At 44.7% G+C, this 14922-nt stretch overlaps 1 protein-coding gene across 1 annotated transcript; it reads right to left on the bottom strand.

Annotated features, from left to right (window-relative positions):
• Positions 1-1255: 1255 nt before the first annotated feature.
• LOC132674546 (tubulin alpha-1C chain) lies at positions 1256-8791 on the bottom strand. The gene is made up of 4 exons (XM_078449894.2): positions 8660-8791; positions 5810-6032; positions 5518-5666; positions 1256-2341 (listed from the first exon to the last, which is right to left on the bottom strand). The coding sequence occupies exons 1-4, from the start codon at positions 8660-8662 to the stop codon at positions 1367-1369; spliced, it is 1350 nt and encodes a 449-aa protein (XP_078306020.1). The 5' UTR covers positions 8663-8791; the 3' UTR covers positions 1256-1366.
• Positions 8792-14922: the final 6131 nt, after the last annotated feature.

The raw sequence follows: 14922 nt of genomic DNA, 5'->3' as shown, positions 1-14922 counted from the left end.
GTAACAACTTGTGACTACTGTAATTTTGTCTCAGCCAGCTCCACTTTCTCTAAACAGTAACTTCTTAAAATACAGTCTTATTTGTCACTGCAGGTTTTGGTTAAGTATAGAATAAATCAGCATGATTCCAAGCCCTTCCCACGTGACTCTAATAGGTTATTAAATACTGACACCAACAGTTCTGGAAGTCTGGCTGGTTTCTTGAATCACTTGGCTCCCCCACTTACTATTATGTTACCTAACCCCTTGTTACTTCACACATAGTCACAGCAGACCAAGAGCAGAAGCTAGAAGCTTGTTAAAAAATGCAGGATCTTGGGGCACCTGAGTGGCTCAGTTGGTTAAGCATTCAACTTTTGGTTTCAGCTCAGGTCACAATCTCACAGTTTGTGGGTTTGAGCCCCACACCTGGCTCCACGCTGACAGTGCAGGTATGGAGCCTCCTTGGGATTCCCCCCGCCCCATACACACACTCTCTCAAAATAAACTTTCAAAAAGTTAAAAAAAAAAAAATGCAATTATCTTGGGGCACCTGGGTGGCTCGGTTGGTTAAGTGTCTTGACTTCAGCTCAGGTCATGATCTCAGTTTGTGGGTTCCAGCCCTGGGTTGGCTCTCTGCTGTCAGCGCAGAGCCCCCTTCGGATCCTCTGAACCCTTCTCTGCCCCTCCCCACTCATGCTTTCTCAAAATAAATATTTTTTTTAAATGCAATATCTAAAGCTTCACTTTGAAGCTACAGATTTGGATCTACATTACCTAAAAAAGATTTTTTTAATGTTTCTTCTTGAAAGAGAGACACACACAGAGCGTGGGCAGGGGAAGGGCAGAGAGAGGGAGACAATCTGAAGCAGGCTCCAGGCTCTGAGCTCTCAGCATGGAGTCCAATGCAGGGCTCAAACCAACAAACTGTGAGATCATGGACTGAGCCAAAGTTGGACACTTAACCAACTGAGCCACCCAGGCAACCCTGGATCTACATTTTAATATTTACATGTGATTCGCATCCACATGGAAATTTGAGAAACAATGGCCCAATCCAAGCCTGCTGCCTCATTTACAATAGGATTTTATCACCACTCATCAATCCAGGTCTTAAGTGAAACAGACAAGCCACTAAGCACAGTGTGTGGCACACAGAAGCCACTTGAAATGTTGACCAAATGACTGGGTAGACCATCTGCCAGCCTCCCCCATCTCCAACTGGCCTTAAAAAACTGAGGCTAGTACTTACTGCGATACAGAAGCCAGCTGGAAATTTAAAACAGAAACATCACTTTTATTGACAAGTTAGGGCCACAGTGGACAGCTTCCAGAACAGAAATAAGACAGTCCCAAGACAACAGAGTATAAAATTGTAGAGGACAGGTTAATACTCTTCGCCCTCATCCTCTCCCTCAGCACTATCTGCTCCAACCTCCTCATAATCCTTCTCAAGGGCAGCCATGTCCTCACGGGCCTCAGAAAACTCTCCTTCCTCCATGCCCTCACCCACATACCAGTGAACAAAGGCACGCTTGGCATACATCAGGTCAAACTTGTGGTCCAGGCGAGCCCAGGCCTCAGCAATGGCTGTGGTGTTGCTCAGCATGCACACAGCTCGCTGTACTTTGGCCAGGTCTCCACCAGGTACCACAGTGGGAGGCTGGTAATTAATGCCAACTTTGAAGCCAGTGGGGCACCAGTCCACGAACTGGATGGTACGCTTGGTCTTGATGGTGGCAATGGCAGCATTGACATCTTTGGGAACCACATCACCACGGTACAACAGGCAGCAAGCCATGTATTTACCATGGCGAGGGTCGCATTTCACCATCTGGTTGGCTGGCTCAAAGCACGCATTGGTGATCTCTGCTACAGTAAGCTGTTCATGGTAGGCTTTCTCAGCAGAGATGACAGGGGCATATGTGGCCAGAGGGAAGTGGATGCGGGGATAGGGCACCAGGTTGGTCTGGAATTCTGTCAGATCCACATTCAGGGCTCCATCAAATCTGAGGGAAGCAGTGATGGAAGACACAATCTGGCTAATAAGGCGGTTAAGGTTAGTGTAGGTTGGGCGTTCGATATCGAGGTTTCTACGACAGATGTCATAGATGGCCTCATTGTCTACCATGAAGGCACAATCAGAGTGCTCCAGGGTGGTGTGGGTAGTGAGGATGGAGTTGTAGGGCTCAACGACAGCAGTGGAAACCTGGGGGGCTGGGTAAATGGAGAACTCCAGCTTAGACTTCTTGCCATAATCGACAGAGAGACGTTCCATCAGCAGGGAGGTGAACCCGGAACCAGTTCCCCCTCCAAAGCTGTGGAAAACCAAGAAGCCCTGAAGACCCGTGCACTGGTCGGCCTGCAAAAAAAAAAAAAAAAAAAAAAAAGTTTTAATTTAGTCTTGGTGAAAGTTGCAATGACTTCTTTGAATCCATAATTACATTGATCGAATTTTTTAAAGTTTTTATTTATTTAATTTCTACACCCAATGTGGAGATCAAACTCATGACCCTGAGATCAAGAGTTATATGCTCTTCCAACTGAGCCAGCCAGGCACCCCTGATGGAGATTTTTTTTAATCTCCTGAACAATATTTGCAAAGAAAGTAGTCATAAAGAGCTTCTAAGTGCTAAGATTCAGAGAAACTTTTCACAATTCCGGGGGGGGGGGGGGGGCAGAAATCTGCTAAACGGCTATTTAAAAATGAACTATTTTCATTTCCACAGACAGAGGAATCATGAGGTCTGGAATGGATGCAAGGCCCAAGTTTTAGCGACTGGGAAAGCAACCGCTGGTGCCCTTGCTGTGACTGCAGAACGAGTATGACTTTTCAGCAGCTGGAGAGCTACCAAGGGCAGGCCTGGGACCACCAGCCCCATCCAATAGAGGTCTTAGAAAGATCTGGCAGCTGCTTTCTGAGCTGGAGTAAGACAGAATAGCGGAGTTCCAATGCACTGGTGTTGGGAGTCAGGCTGAGTCTGGATCCGGCTCTCCCAGTTCCTTGCTGTGTGGCTTTGACCAAATTTATTTCTCAATCTCCGTCTTCGCGTTTATTGAGAATAGTAATCTCCATCGGGTCACTGAGAATTAAATAAGTACGTGGAACAGTGTTTGGCACAGTAAGCACTAGTTATCAGAGAGCCTATTGATTCTGAAAAAGGTGATTTACTGTGATAGGACCATGAGACCTAATGTCAGTGGGGCTTTTCACCACTTAACTGAGCTATTCCAGTTAGCAAACTACCATTCTGTGAAAGCATTGATTTTTGACTTTTCAAAGTCTTCTGCTGACAATCCTCACTTCTCAGAAGTGCTGAGGGGTGGCTGGGTGGCTCAGTCGGTTGAGTGTCTAACTTCGACTCAGGTCATGATCTCACAGTTGACGAGTTCGAGCCCCGGGCTCTGTGCTGACAGCTCAGAGCCTGGAGCCTGCTTCGGATTCTGTGTCTGCCTCTCTCTCTCTGCCCCTCCCCTGCTCATGCTCTGTCTCAAAAATAAATACATATTAAAAAATAAAATAAAATAAAATAAAATAAAATAAAATAAGTGCTGAGATTTGTGGAATTCTCTACCAATCCCTCACTATACTTCTTCTGTGGGTCCATACTCTGGGATCAATGTACAGGGCAGACTCTGGTCTACCAATTAAATCCACTCAGCCTCCTATGGACACAGTAATAATACCAAGGACAAATACAATTATTTTGGTAGTTAATCAACTTTACTCCAGAACCCTTGATGGGTTTTACTAGGTTTATTTGCCCCTAAAGGCAGGTCCTGATTTCCAAATCAGTGCTTGTAGCTGAAGCTTGATTTATAAACATAGAACCATTACCCCAATTTTGCTAGGAAGGGTGTGATAAACATCTGGAAAAATATGAAGCTGTGAATGATGCAAAGTCATTCTTTTTAGACTAGACCAGTTGTGGCCAGGCTTAGAATGTGATTTTCTGGACAAACTACTCTACCAAAGCCTTTATTCTTGATTTTTGGTTAATTACTTACAAGCTGCCCACATGCCTCAGGAGTAGAGTCATCTGGATACCAGACTCTGAACGTAAAACGATCCAGGGGCGTCTGGGTGGCTCAGTTGGTTTTAAGCGTCTGACTCTTGATTTTGGCTCAGGTCATGATCTCACGGTTCTTGTGACCACGGTTCTTATGTTCGAGCCCTGAGTCGGGCTCTATGCTGACAGTGCGGAGCCTGCTTGGGATTCTCTTGCTCCCTCCCTCTCTCCCTACCCCTCCCCCCACCCACATGCATGCTTGCTCTCAAAAATAAATATTTAAAAAATAAATAAAATGATCCTAACAGAACATTTACTTATCGACTTTTACTGATGTGAATACCGTTGCCTAAGATTTTTCTGTCACAGTGCCGGTTCACACAGGTCTGAGCTCTAGTGGAAAAGCAACCATACTACTTTCTGTGAGTATATTTCAATACTTTCCAAGTTTCAAGGACGACACTAGCTTCCATAATAAGGGAGCTCCCTTGATTGCACTTTCAATGTTGTTGGAAGATTCCAGTGTCCACCATTTCTAGTCAGTGTTATACCGGCTTCTTGTGTTCTGTACTTTCTGTATCAACATAAGGCACCAACCCTGATAGACATATTTTTAAAATACATATAAAATATATATATACATATTTTTTTTAGGAGTTTGATCAATTAGTTACATTTCGGAGTCTGCCACCTTCTCATTCAATGTGACTAAGATAACCTAAAAGGGGGCATTCTTAGCTTGAAGCAGGGAAGCTGCTTGATTAATATGAATAAGGATGTTTAATGGTCTTAAATGTCAAACTGCTACAGCTCCCTGGTTCTCACCTTCACTTTAGGTAAACTGCCCTGCCTTAAGCATTTGCCCAAGTCTGCTTTATAACACATAGAAATAGGCAATAGAGCATTTAACCCTGACCTAAATAGTTGTTCCATAACACAGGACCATCTGATTTAAAAAGTCTGGTTACCTGGGGTGCCTGGGTGGCTCAGTCAGTTAAGCATACGACTTCAGCTCAGGTCATGATCTCTGTTCATGGGTTTAAGCCCAACATCAGGCTCTGTGCTGACAGCTCAGAGCCTGGAGCCTGCTTTGGATTCTGTGTCTCCCTCTCTCTCTGCTCCCCCCCCCCCCCCCCACTATCTCTCAAAATTAAATAAAATTAAAAAAACCTTTTTTTTAAATAAAAAATTAAAAAAAATAAAGTCTGGTTACTTACTGAGCACTCAAAGGTTCATTTTAGGATACAAAGAATGATTCTTATAGTCTGGTCTCCCTTAAAACTGTAAGAGAACATTCTCATCTCACTTTAAATAAAACACTACATTGGGGCACCTGGGTGTCTCAGTCAGTTGAGTGTCTGACTCTTGATTTTGGCTCAGGTCATGGGATCAAGTTGTCAGAGCTGAGCATGCTTGGGAATTCTCTCCCTCTCTCTCTGTCCCTCCCCCACTCACACTCTCCCACTCTCTCTCAAAATAAATACACTTAAAACTTATATATGTATATTAAATAAAACACTATGTTTACCAGTTTCCGAATTCGGTCCAAGACAAGGTCGATGATCTCCTTGCCGATGGTGTAGTGCCCTCGGGCATAGTTATTGGCAGCATCTTCCTTGCCTGTGATGAGCTGCTCGGGATGGAAGAGCTGGCGGTAGGTGCCAGTGCGAACTTCATCTGGAAGAGAAAAACAAAGCAGCCACCCGTCACTCACAACCTGCACACGCCTGCTCCACCCCAGGGTGTCAATGGAGCCCTCACGACAGACCTCCTGTCTCAAGAGTCCTGAGATCTCCCTTGGGTTACTGAGGCCAACTCACCAATGACTGTGGGTTCCAGGTCTACAAACACTGCCCTGGGCACATGCTTGCCAGCGCCCGTCTCACTGAAGAAGGTGTTGAAGGAGTCATCTCCTCCCCCAATGGTCTTGTCACTTGGCATCTGGCCATCGGGCTGGATGCCGTGTTCCAGGCAATAGAGCTCCCAGCAGGCATTGCCGATCTGAACACCAGCCTGGCCAACGTGGATGGAGATGCACTCACGCTGTGGGAAGAAGAAAGGAAAATGTCAGAATATGACACATCAGATGGGATGTTTAGGAATGACTCACACCTAAATGACTAATTAACCTTCAGGATAGAAAGTCACCTTTCTGGAAGCCACTCCTGCCCAGGGTTTATTTCACAAGCAACAGTCTTTGCTGACTAATTCAGAGAAAATGCTTTGCAAAACCAAAGATATGTTAATGAACTACCAGGCAAGACCAGAGATCAGACTCTTGCTTTGTAGTCACATTAGATATTCAAGGTCAGGTTTCTACCATTTTAGAAAGACCTAAACTGTTCCACAGCAATACATTTCCCCCAGCTCCTGGGAAATATGCCTGCCAATTCCTTAAAGGCATGCAAAATTCCCCCTTCCAGTTCTGATTCATTCCATGTGACTGTATAACTGTCCAGCTCATTCTGGTCCCTCTTTAATCCTATTCTTTAAAAGACAAGAGCTTCTCCCTCTCCCTTTAAAACCAGCTTAAACCAGCAAACTATAGCCATATGACTCATGGAAAAAATGCCAGATAAGCAGCAGTTAGCTGTATTTTAAAAACTGTGGTCAGAGGCAGCTTTTTAACTCTGTGGAAGAACTTAATCGCAAGGAAGAACATTTTTCCTTCACTATCAACAAATCTTCAGTAAGGGGTGGTGGTGGAGACACATGGTAATAAAAGCTGAAAGTGTCAACAAAACTTTACTAACAGCTTAAGAAATTCGCTGTTTCCTACCAAAACATACATACATGTATCTCTGGCACTGTGGAAAAGTCTATGGTGCCAAGAATTTAACGATATTGGGAAAATGTTTTCTTTTACTTGATGAACAAGATCATCTATAAGTTACCAAATTCATTCCTGCTTAGTAAAATAAGGCCATGAACATAGAATCCATACCCCCAGATTTAAGAGGAAAACAAAAAAAATGGGTGTTTATTATATTTCATCATAAGTCAGATTAGCTACTTTGGAGATTGACAGAGGACTTTCAAAATTGATACCAAATATCTCCCATTACATTTTCCCCGAATAGGAGGGCTTCGAGTCCTTCGAAGCTGCTAACAGGAAACTAGTTAAAGAAAACTCAACACCGCTAAGATCTCAAAGGTCCTACTTTCATAACCGGAGATAATAAAAACCCCAATCACTCACAACCTTTGACTTATGGTCCCCTCCTTCCCACATACACTCATAAAACAACCATGGTCTTCTAACCACATCACTTGGCTCATTATGACCTGAGTCTACTCGCCCAGGTCTAGGGCTATGGGAGAAAGGGGAGTTGTTTATTCTAATGAGTCCATGAGTATTTATAATTGCATCCTGTTTACCTTTAACTGGACTTTGGAAATTTTACAGCCTGAGAAAGCTGGAGAGATCTGCCCATGACAGCCCCAGGCCCAAGGAGATAAAGTTTTTGAGAAGAACCTTTCATTCTAATGAAGGGTTTCTTTGATGGATTTTTGAGCCCAAAAAACTTCCATTGGGCAGCAGTCTCAACAGCTTTCTCCTTTAGACTTTCTCCACTCTCCCCTGGCCACTCGGGGGATGAAGTGAGACACAGGTGATAGAGTCACTTAGTCTAACTTTCACTGGATAACCAGCCCCTGTCGCTAATTAAAAAACAAAACAACAAAAAATCCAAACTATTAACTTAGCCAGTGTTTGCCTAAATCATTGCTCTCCTGCCCTTTAAACAGTCCTACTACTTTCTGAATCGCACTTTTACCAGGTTTTTTTTTGTTTTTTTGTTTTTTGTTTTTTTTGTCTGCTTGGTGAAAAGCACTCAAGCAAGTTGTTACAGTCAGACTTAGTTTTTTAACAGCTGTGGTAGTCTCTGAAGAGGTAGCTGGCCTGTTCACTGTATCCCCTTTTCTTTAAAGATACTATTTTGAAACATTTGATACACAAATACTAGTTTAAAAGTACGGCTTATTTTAGGTCGACCTCCAACAGACCTTCTCCAAGAACACATTGTTAGTACTAGTTTGCTCAGAGGTTTTATACGAAAATATCTCTTCATGGACTAGTTTTTTAAAAACCTGGCTTAAGTACCAAGCTTCAGCTATAAACGTCCCACTAAGTTAACACAGAAACGCAAAATTAGACGTGACAGTTAAGAGTTCCCTTAAAAGGAGCAGCCTGTTCACATCTCTCAGGTGGACTGATGCAATTGGAAGCTCTCCCCAGAGGCCAGCCACAGGTGACTCAGCAGGCAGTCACCGGGCGCTGGAAAGCGGACGCAGGGAGCGTATGCACCTTGGGTGCTGGAGCGCACCTAGCGCTCCAGGGCGGTAGGTAGTGGGAAGGTGAGGTAGGTCACCGACGGAAATGGAGGGGAGGGATTTTTCGTTTCCACAAGTCCTTGGGGGGGCCGGTCTGCCTTAGGCTGTGGCGGGCCCTGGGGCGATGCCCTCTAGGATCAGGAGGGCTTTCCACTCCCACCAAAGGCAGTGTCCTGGCCGCGTTTTCGAGCCCGAAGAGGAGTTTGCGGGTGAACTCGGCTTTCCCAGCCTGGCCATCAGAAGCAAGTTTGCTCGGCTGCGTCCCACCTGCACCCGGGCTTCCCCGCCCCTTCGGACTGCTCTCACACCCACGCCACGTCCCAAGGACCCCCACTCACCATGACTAAGACTTGTAGGGTTCCTTGAGGCTGAAGGCGGCGAGAGGACGGCGAGAAGGCTCTCCCACTGACAGACTACCAAGGAGTCCGGGGGAGAAGTAGTAAGAGCTTACGCCGCCTCGAGGGACTCTATATACCCCCTTCCCCGGCCACGTGGCCAGGGGGCGGGCACCTGGCCCCGCCCCGGCCGCCGCGGCCCCGCCTCCAAGTCCCGCGGCGCCGGGAGGGACACCCGGTCGCACCCTCCGGCGGAGGGAGGCGGGGCGCGGGCGCTGATTGGTGGGTTCAAAAGTTCAAACCAAACTCTTCGGAGAGAGCCAGATCTACGAAGGGAGGAGACGTCCTGGGGCCAGGGAAGGGCGGATGGGGTGGGGAAGAGGCTGGGGACTGAGACTGGAAGAAGGGAGGCGAAGCATCTGCGCAGTCCTCAGCGGGTGCGGGGGGCGTCGCGTGCAAAACCTCAGGGAAAAACGGGCGGAGTATAGGGAGCTCAGCCCCTCCCGCCGGTCTCCGGACCCTCGAGCGGCGGCCCTGCGAAACCCACACAGCCAGTCCCCGCCGCGCACCTCCCAGCGAGGCGGGGCCTGGCCTGCGGGGCCGCCGCTTACGCCCTGCACAGCCCTGGCGCCGGCTCCCGTGCAGCTGTGGGATTCTGGAGAGAGAGGTCCTTGCGCCCCCTCCCAGCCCTTAATTACCACCAGCCGGCCTGAAGCCCATATTCTCATCTTTTTGCTTGTTTGGTTTTTTTTTTTTTACTCGTTTTCCCACATTCTTTTAAATGAACTCTTGGTCTCTAACAACAATCTTCCAGTTGGTGCAAAAGCAGGTTTTTCGGTTCGTTATAGTAATAGCTTCCATTTTTGATCGCTTACTATTCAGAGTAGTTGGTTTTTCACACTATATCAATCACATTTCATCCTTGCGACGCTGTGAGTTATCTGCATTTTACAGATGGGGACACTAGGGCTCAGAGGAATTCAACAAGTTTAAGGCCACACAGCTAGAGTAATGGGGCTGCCCATAAGCCCTCATTACCTTGTACTGCCTCGTGCTAAATATACCGTGCTGACCCTCCCTGCAATGGTTTACTTCTCAGAAGCAGCCTTTTTCTTTCAGTTGTTATTCTTTCTCTGCAACTTCATCATGTTATCTTAGTTCTCCACCATCTCTGGATGATAGAGTTTATGGGAATATTCAGAGAACAAAAGTGACTGCTATACATAATAGAGGTTATAGGGATTTTCCCTGAAGTAGAAAAAGGCAAAATGACAGGAAAAACTGGGTTTTAGATACAGAATAGGCAGAACTCCAGATACACTCCAACTCACACAAAATGAATGCTGTTGGAAATACATGCAGAGATTCCTTTTCAAATTACAATGCCATAGTTCCATCATTAAATGTTTATTGCACACCTATTACTTATTGTGTGGCAGGATATTCTGAAAGTTGGAATAATTAGCATCTTGGTCTGTTGCTAAATATTTTACTCTTAATTAGTAAAGCATTTCAACTTTTTAATGCATTCCACAAATATATTCAGCATAGTTTCTAGGTTCTTGGGAATAGGTAGATGAACAAAATTGACAGATCTCTGCTCGTAGAGCCTATGTTCTAGGAGGGATCGGGAAGAAAGACAAACAATGAACACAGTAAATAAGTAAATCATAAAATTCATTAGAGGGTGAAGAGTTGCTATAGAAAAATACTGAACAAAGTGGAATGAGAGGGTGGAGTGGGAGAGGGGTTGTAATAGAACCATGATGATCACGGTTAGCCTTAATGATAACATGAGATGTGAACAAGACTTGTAGGTCATGAGGGGTTAGCCAAGTGGCTAAAAGCGAGCAGTTGGAGCCCAGACCCCCAAGCAAGAGTGAGCCGTTAGCGTTCCTGGAAGGAAGAGCAGTGAGGCCAGCTTGGCTGGAAGAGATGAATAACAGAGGACGATGTTGGAGAGGAAACAGGAGCCAGATCTTACAGCTTCTTGTAAGTTACTGCAAATCCTGTGGCTTTTACTCTGACATGGGGGGCTAATGTAGGGTTTGAAACGTAGACATGACATGACCCGACTGCTTTTTAAATTATTATTTATTTATTTAATATTTTTTTCAGTGGGCTCTGCACTACGTGGAGCCCGATGCGGGTCTCAAGCTCAGGACCCTGAGATCAAGACTCCAGCTGATATCAAGAGTCTAATGCTCAACCAACTGAGCTGCCCAGGTGCCCCCGCACCCCCCCCCCCATGGCCTTTTTAGAAAAAGATGACTTTGGTTGTTGTGTTGAGAAAAGATTATAGGAGGGCACAGGTAGAAGCAGGAAGACATCTTAAGATGAGAACTCATTGCCATAATCCTTCTGAGAGATGAGAAAGACTCTGACCAGAGTGGTAGCAGAGGAATTAGTGACATGTGGTTAGACAGGACCAAAGTGATTTCCTAAAGGCTCACATGTGAGGGAAAGAGAAGCCAAGGATTATTCCAGTTTTTAGCCTGAATGAGTGAAAGACAATTTGCCATCAACAGAGGCAAAAGGCTGAGAGTGGGGAAGGCTTAAAGGCGGTTGATACCAAGGGTTATTTTTGGTCATGTTAAATCAAGACGTTGTTGTCCATGTGGAGGTGGAGATGGCCAGGACACAGCTGGATATGAGAGTCTGGATCTCAAAGCAAAGAGATCCGGGTGGAGGTGGACATCTAAATGCCATCCTCAAGTCATGACATTGGGTGAGATGTGAGTGGAGTGAGTGTAGAAACACGAGAGAAGACGACCAATTTCATAGCTCTGGGAAAAGAGGTAAAACCAGTAAAGGACACTAAAAAGGAACAGCCGGTGAGATAGGAGGGAACCCAGGAATGTGAGGTCCTGGAAACAAGGAAAAAGGGATGATTAGCAGGGTCGAGTGCCACTGATAGGTAAGCACAGAACTCAAAAATGACCATTGGATTTAGCCAAATGGAGGTAATTAGTAGCCCTGATGAGAACAGTTCAGTGTGGCGATTTAAAAATACTAGGCATTTTATTTTTAGGTTATGTTTTTCAAAGGATTCATTAGCAAAACACCTTTATTTTTCTTTTCACTCTCTATCATCTCATATTCAAGCAGATAGCCCCTTGAGGGACCTCAATAGGCTTAAGGGCTTTGCAGGCCTGATTGCTCTGATGTGGGCTCTGCTTTTTGTTTTCTTTTTCTAGCTGTAGGTCCTTAAGCCAATTTTGTAATCTCTCTACATCCCTTATAAAATGGAATAATGTATAACTCAGAGGTAGATACATTGTGGTGAGGATTAAATGAGATAAGTAATACAGAGCATATACACATAGCAAAGCACCTAAAATCGGTAGCTATTACTGTTGGAGGTGATCGTGGTAGAGGACAAAATTAGAGATGAAGATGCATTCTCTTGCATTTTAAAATCATTTTAGGGGCGCTTGGGTGGCTCAGTCGGTTAAGCGGCCGACTTCGGCTCAAGTCATGATCTCACGATTGGTGAGTTCAAGCCCCGCGTCGGGCTCTGTGCTGACAGCTCAGAGCCTGGAGCCTGTTTCAGATTCTGTGTCTCCCTCTCTCTGTGGCCCTCCCCCATTCATGCTCTGTCTCTCTCTGTCTCAAAAATAAATAAACGTTAAAAAAAAATTTTTTTTTAAATCATTTTAAACATTGGGATCTATATTTAACTCTATTGCCCCCTACTGGATTGTTTTGGAGGGGGAAAAAAAGTCTCTTTCCTGGGTGGACAGTGAAAAATTCAACTTTTATGTAAACAGGTCTTTCTGAGTCTAAAAATTACCGAGAGAGAGAAGAGGCAGAAGCCTGTCTTACTTTCCAGTTGAAATGGTCTCAAATTCACCACAAACATGGTGAGTTAGTAACAGAGAGCCTGTGCTCTGCCACCTCTGGTGATATAACATTGGAGGGGGCACTTCTCTTCCTTGGGCCCCAGGTTCTCATGTGCAAAATGAGGGGATTGGACAGTTTCATTCTAAGGCCTCTTCCAGCCTTTACATTCCGTGATACTCTGACTTGAGGCTTCTGCTGTACGTGTGTCCCAAAGGGAGTAAAGTTGAAAACATGCTTCCTTCGGTCAGGATCTTGTAAGAATCACTGGTACGTTAGATAAATATTTACAGATGGGACTTTTGCTGGAGTCTTACAATACATTAGAGAAAGAAATGGCAGGAATGCCTGGGTGACTCAGTTGGTTAAGTGTCCGACTCTTGATTTCCGCTCAGGTCATGATCTCATGGTTGGTGATGTCAAGCCCTGTGTTGTGCTCTGCACTGAGATGGAGCCAGCTCGGGATTTCCTCTCTCCCTCTCTCTCTGCCCCTCCCTCCCTCACACTGTCCCTCTGTCTCTCAAAGATAAATAAATAAACATTAAAAAAAAAAAGTGGCATACCTTCTCTGGCTCAGGAGAGCTTGGACTTCAAATCGCTGTTGTATAACATGTCCCCAAAACATTAGGAAAGAGGAAAGAATTCAGACAAAACCGAACCTTATCTTTTCTCAAACTCCTGGTTTCTATGCTAGGATACCAGTAGTGCTAAAGAATTGATTTTGTGTTCAGTTACAAATTACATGTTACAATAATAATGGTATGGGGATATTTTGTGCTCTATAGCAATTTATGATAAAGTATTTTCTACTCCAATAGTGCCTTCGAGAAGTTTTCAAAGATAAATTTTTAACAAAGGTATTCATTATACAACTGTGGGAAATAAGGTCCTGAGATGGAAATAATTTACCCTAAACCCAAGAGATGGGACTCAGAATAAATGCCTAAAATGACAGTTGCCTCTTTTCTTTCTAGGCCCTCCATGAGCCTGTTACTGGTTCTAGTTCACAAGGAAAGGAAGTCCTAGAAAAATCATTTAATGAATTTACTGTCCTAAGACAAGGATGCCACTAGTCTAGCAAGAAAAAGGAGAATTTTTCCCATTCCTAAGACCTCCAAAGGATAGCTAGGACTCCTTGAAGTTTAATTCAATCACCTTCTTCACAAGTATATTTTAAATCTCAATTTTTTTAAATGTTTGTTTTACTTTTGAGAGAGACAGAGAGAGCAGGAGAGAGGCAGAAAGAGTGGGAGACACAAAATCCAAAGCACACTCTAGGCTCTGAGCTGTCAACACAGAGCCTGATGCAGGGCTTGAACTCACAAACCAGGAGATCATGACCTGAGCCCAAGTCGGACGCTTAACCAACTGAGCCACCCCGGTGCCCCTTAAATCTCTATATTTTGAGGTGATTTGTTTTTTCTTCCTTTTCATTCCCCTGTAAATACAGAAAGGCAGGCAAGAGATTATCTTCTAGGTAATACATTGTTTTCTTTTATGGGAAAAATAACTCTAAGATTCTTTAGCTTTCACTTACTGCTCCTGTTATCCTGCAAATATTTGCAAACTTTATAGCTTTCTTGAACATTCTTTCAAAGTTCTCCTCCCCTGGGATCAGAGCCATGTTTTGGACTTCTTCCCCTTCATCAGGACTCCTTATGCTGGCTGTGGCCAGGGAGATCACAAAGAAGACTTGCTTTCTTCTCAGGAATTTCACATTTTATTTTCACGCAGACATCATCTGGCTTGTTCTAATCTGCTTTACATTCCCTAAAAATACAGTACTTCTGACCCGTGGCCTCTCGTAGTGACAAACCCAAACAACTGAATAGGTTGTGCTTTCCGGGTCTTTCCACTCCACGGACTGCAGCCAAGCCTGCTTACCTCAGGTTCTTTCCAATCTTTCCTGTAATTGGTCACCATTCCCTCTGTTTCCTGCCCTGCCCCCCATCCCTTTAGGAGGGACTGGTTAAATTCTCTTCCAGAAGATTAAAAGGAACTACTGGACTCAAATTCTTCAAGTATCTACATTATTATTCTAATAAGTGGATCATATCCTGGAGTCTGGAAATCTTCCCTATTTATAGCAATGCTTATTTAATAATTTTATTTATTCATGTACCTAAAAAGCACCCAGGCAGCCCGAAGTGGAAGGCCCCTCAGAGTTTTCTTTCCTTTTGACTGTAACTTCTTGCCAGCAGCTAAGACAGGAGGGGATTTACTCGGAGACTGTGCCTCTCAGGATAATTTTTTCCCCCTTTACTTCTCCAGGTTCTCTTTCTAGCTGTCCCATCCCCCTCTTCCCAGGACACAGAACCAACTATATTTGGGTGCACTAAGTGTTGTTTTTTTCCTACATGATCAGTATAGTAGTGCTTCAGTGCAAGCGAATATCAGTGTATCTATTATAAGACTTACAGGCAAAT

The sequence above is a fragment of the Panthera onca genome, chromosome B4 (assembly GCF_046562875.1).
Source record: "Panthera onca isolate mPanOnc1 chromosome B4, mPanOnc1 haplotype 2, whole genome shotgun sequence".
NCBI classification, from domain to species: domain Eukaryota; kingdom Metazoa; phylum Chordata; class Mammalia; order Carnivora; family Felidae; genus Panthera; species Panthera onca.
The sequence above is the reverse complement of the archived record's forward strand: the minus strand, read 5'-3'. Positions and strand labels throughout refer to the sequence as shown.

What these genes read in the sequence shown, in the direction of transcription:
- LOC132674546 (XM_078449894.2), bottom strand. An exon ending in CCTGGAACCCACAGTCATTG is followed by an intron (nt 5,667 to 5,809) that starts GTGAGTTGGCCT and finishes TTTCTCTTCCAG; the next exon opens with ATGAAGTTCGCACTGGCACC. An exon ending in TGGACCGAATTCGGAAACTG is followed by an intron (nt 2,342 to 5,517) that starts GTAAACATAGTG and finishes TTTTTTTTGCAG; the next exon opens with GCCGACCAGTGCACGGGTCT.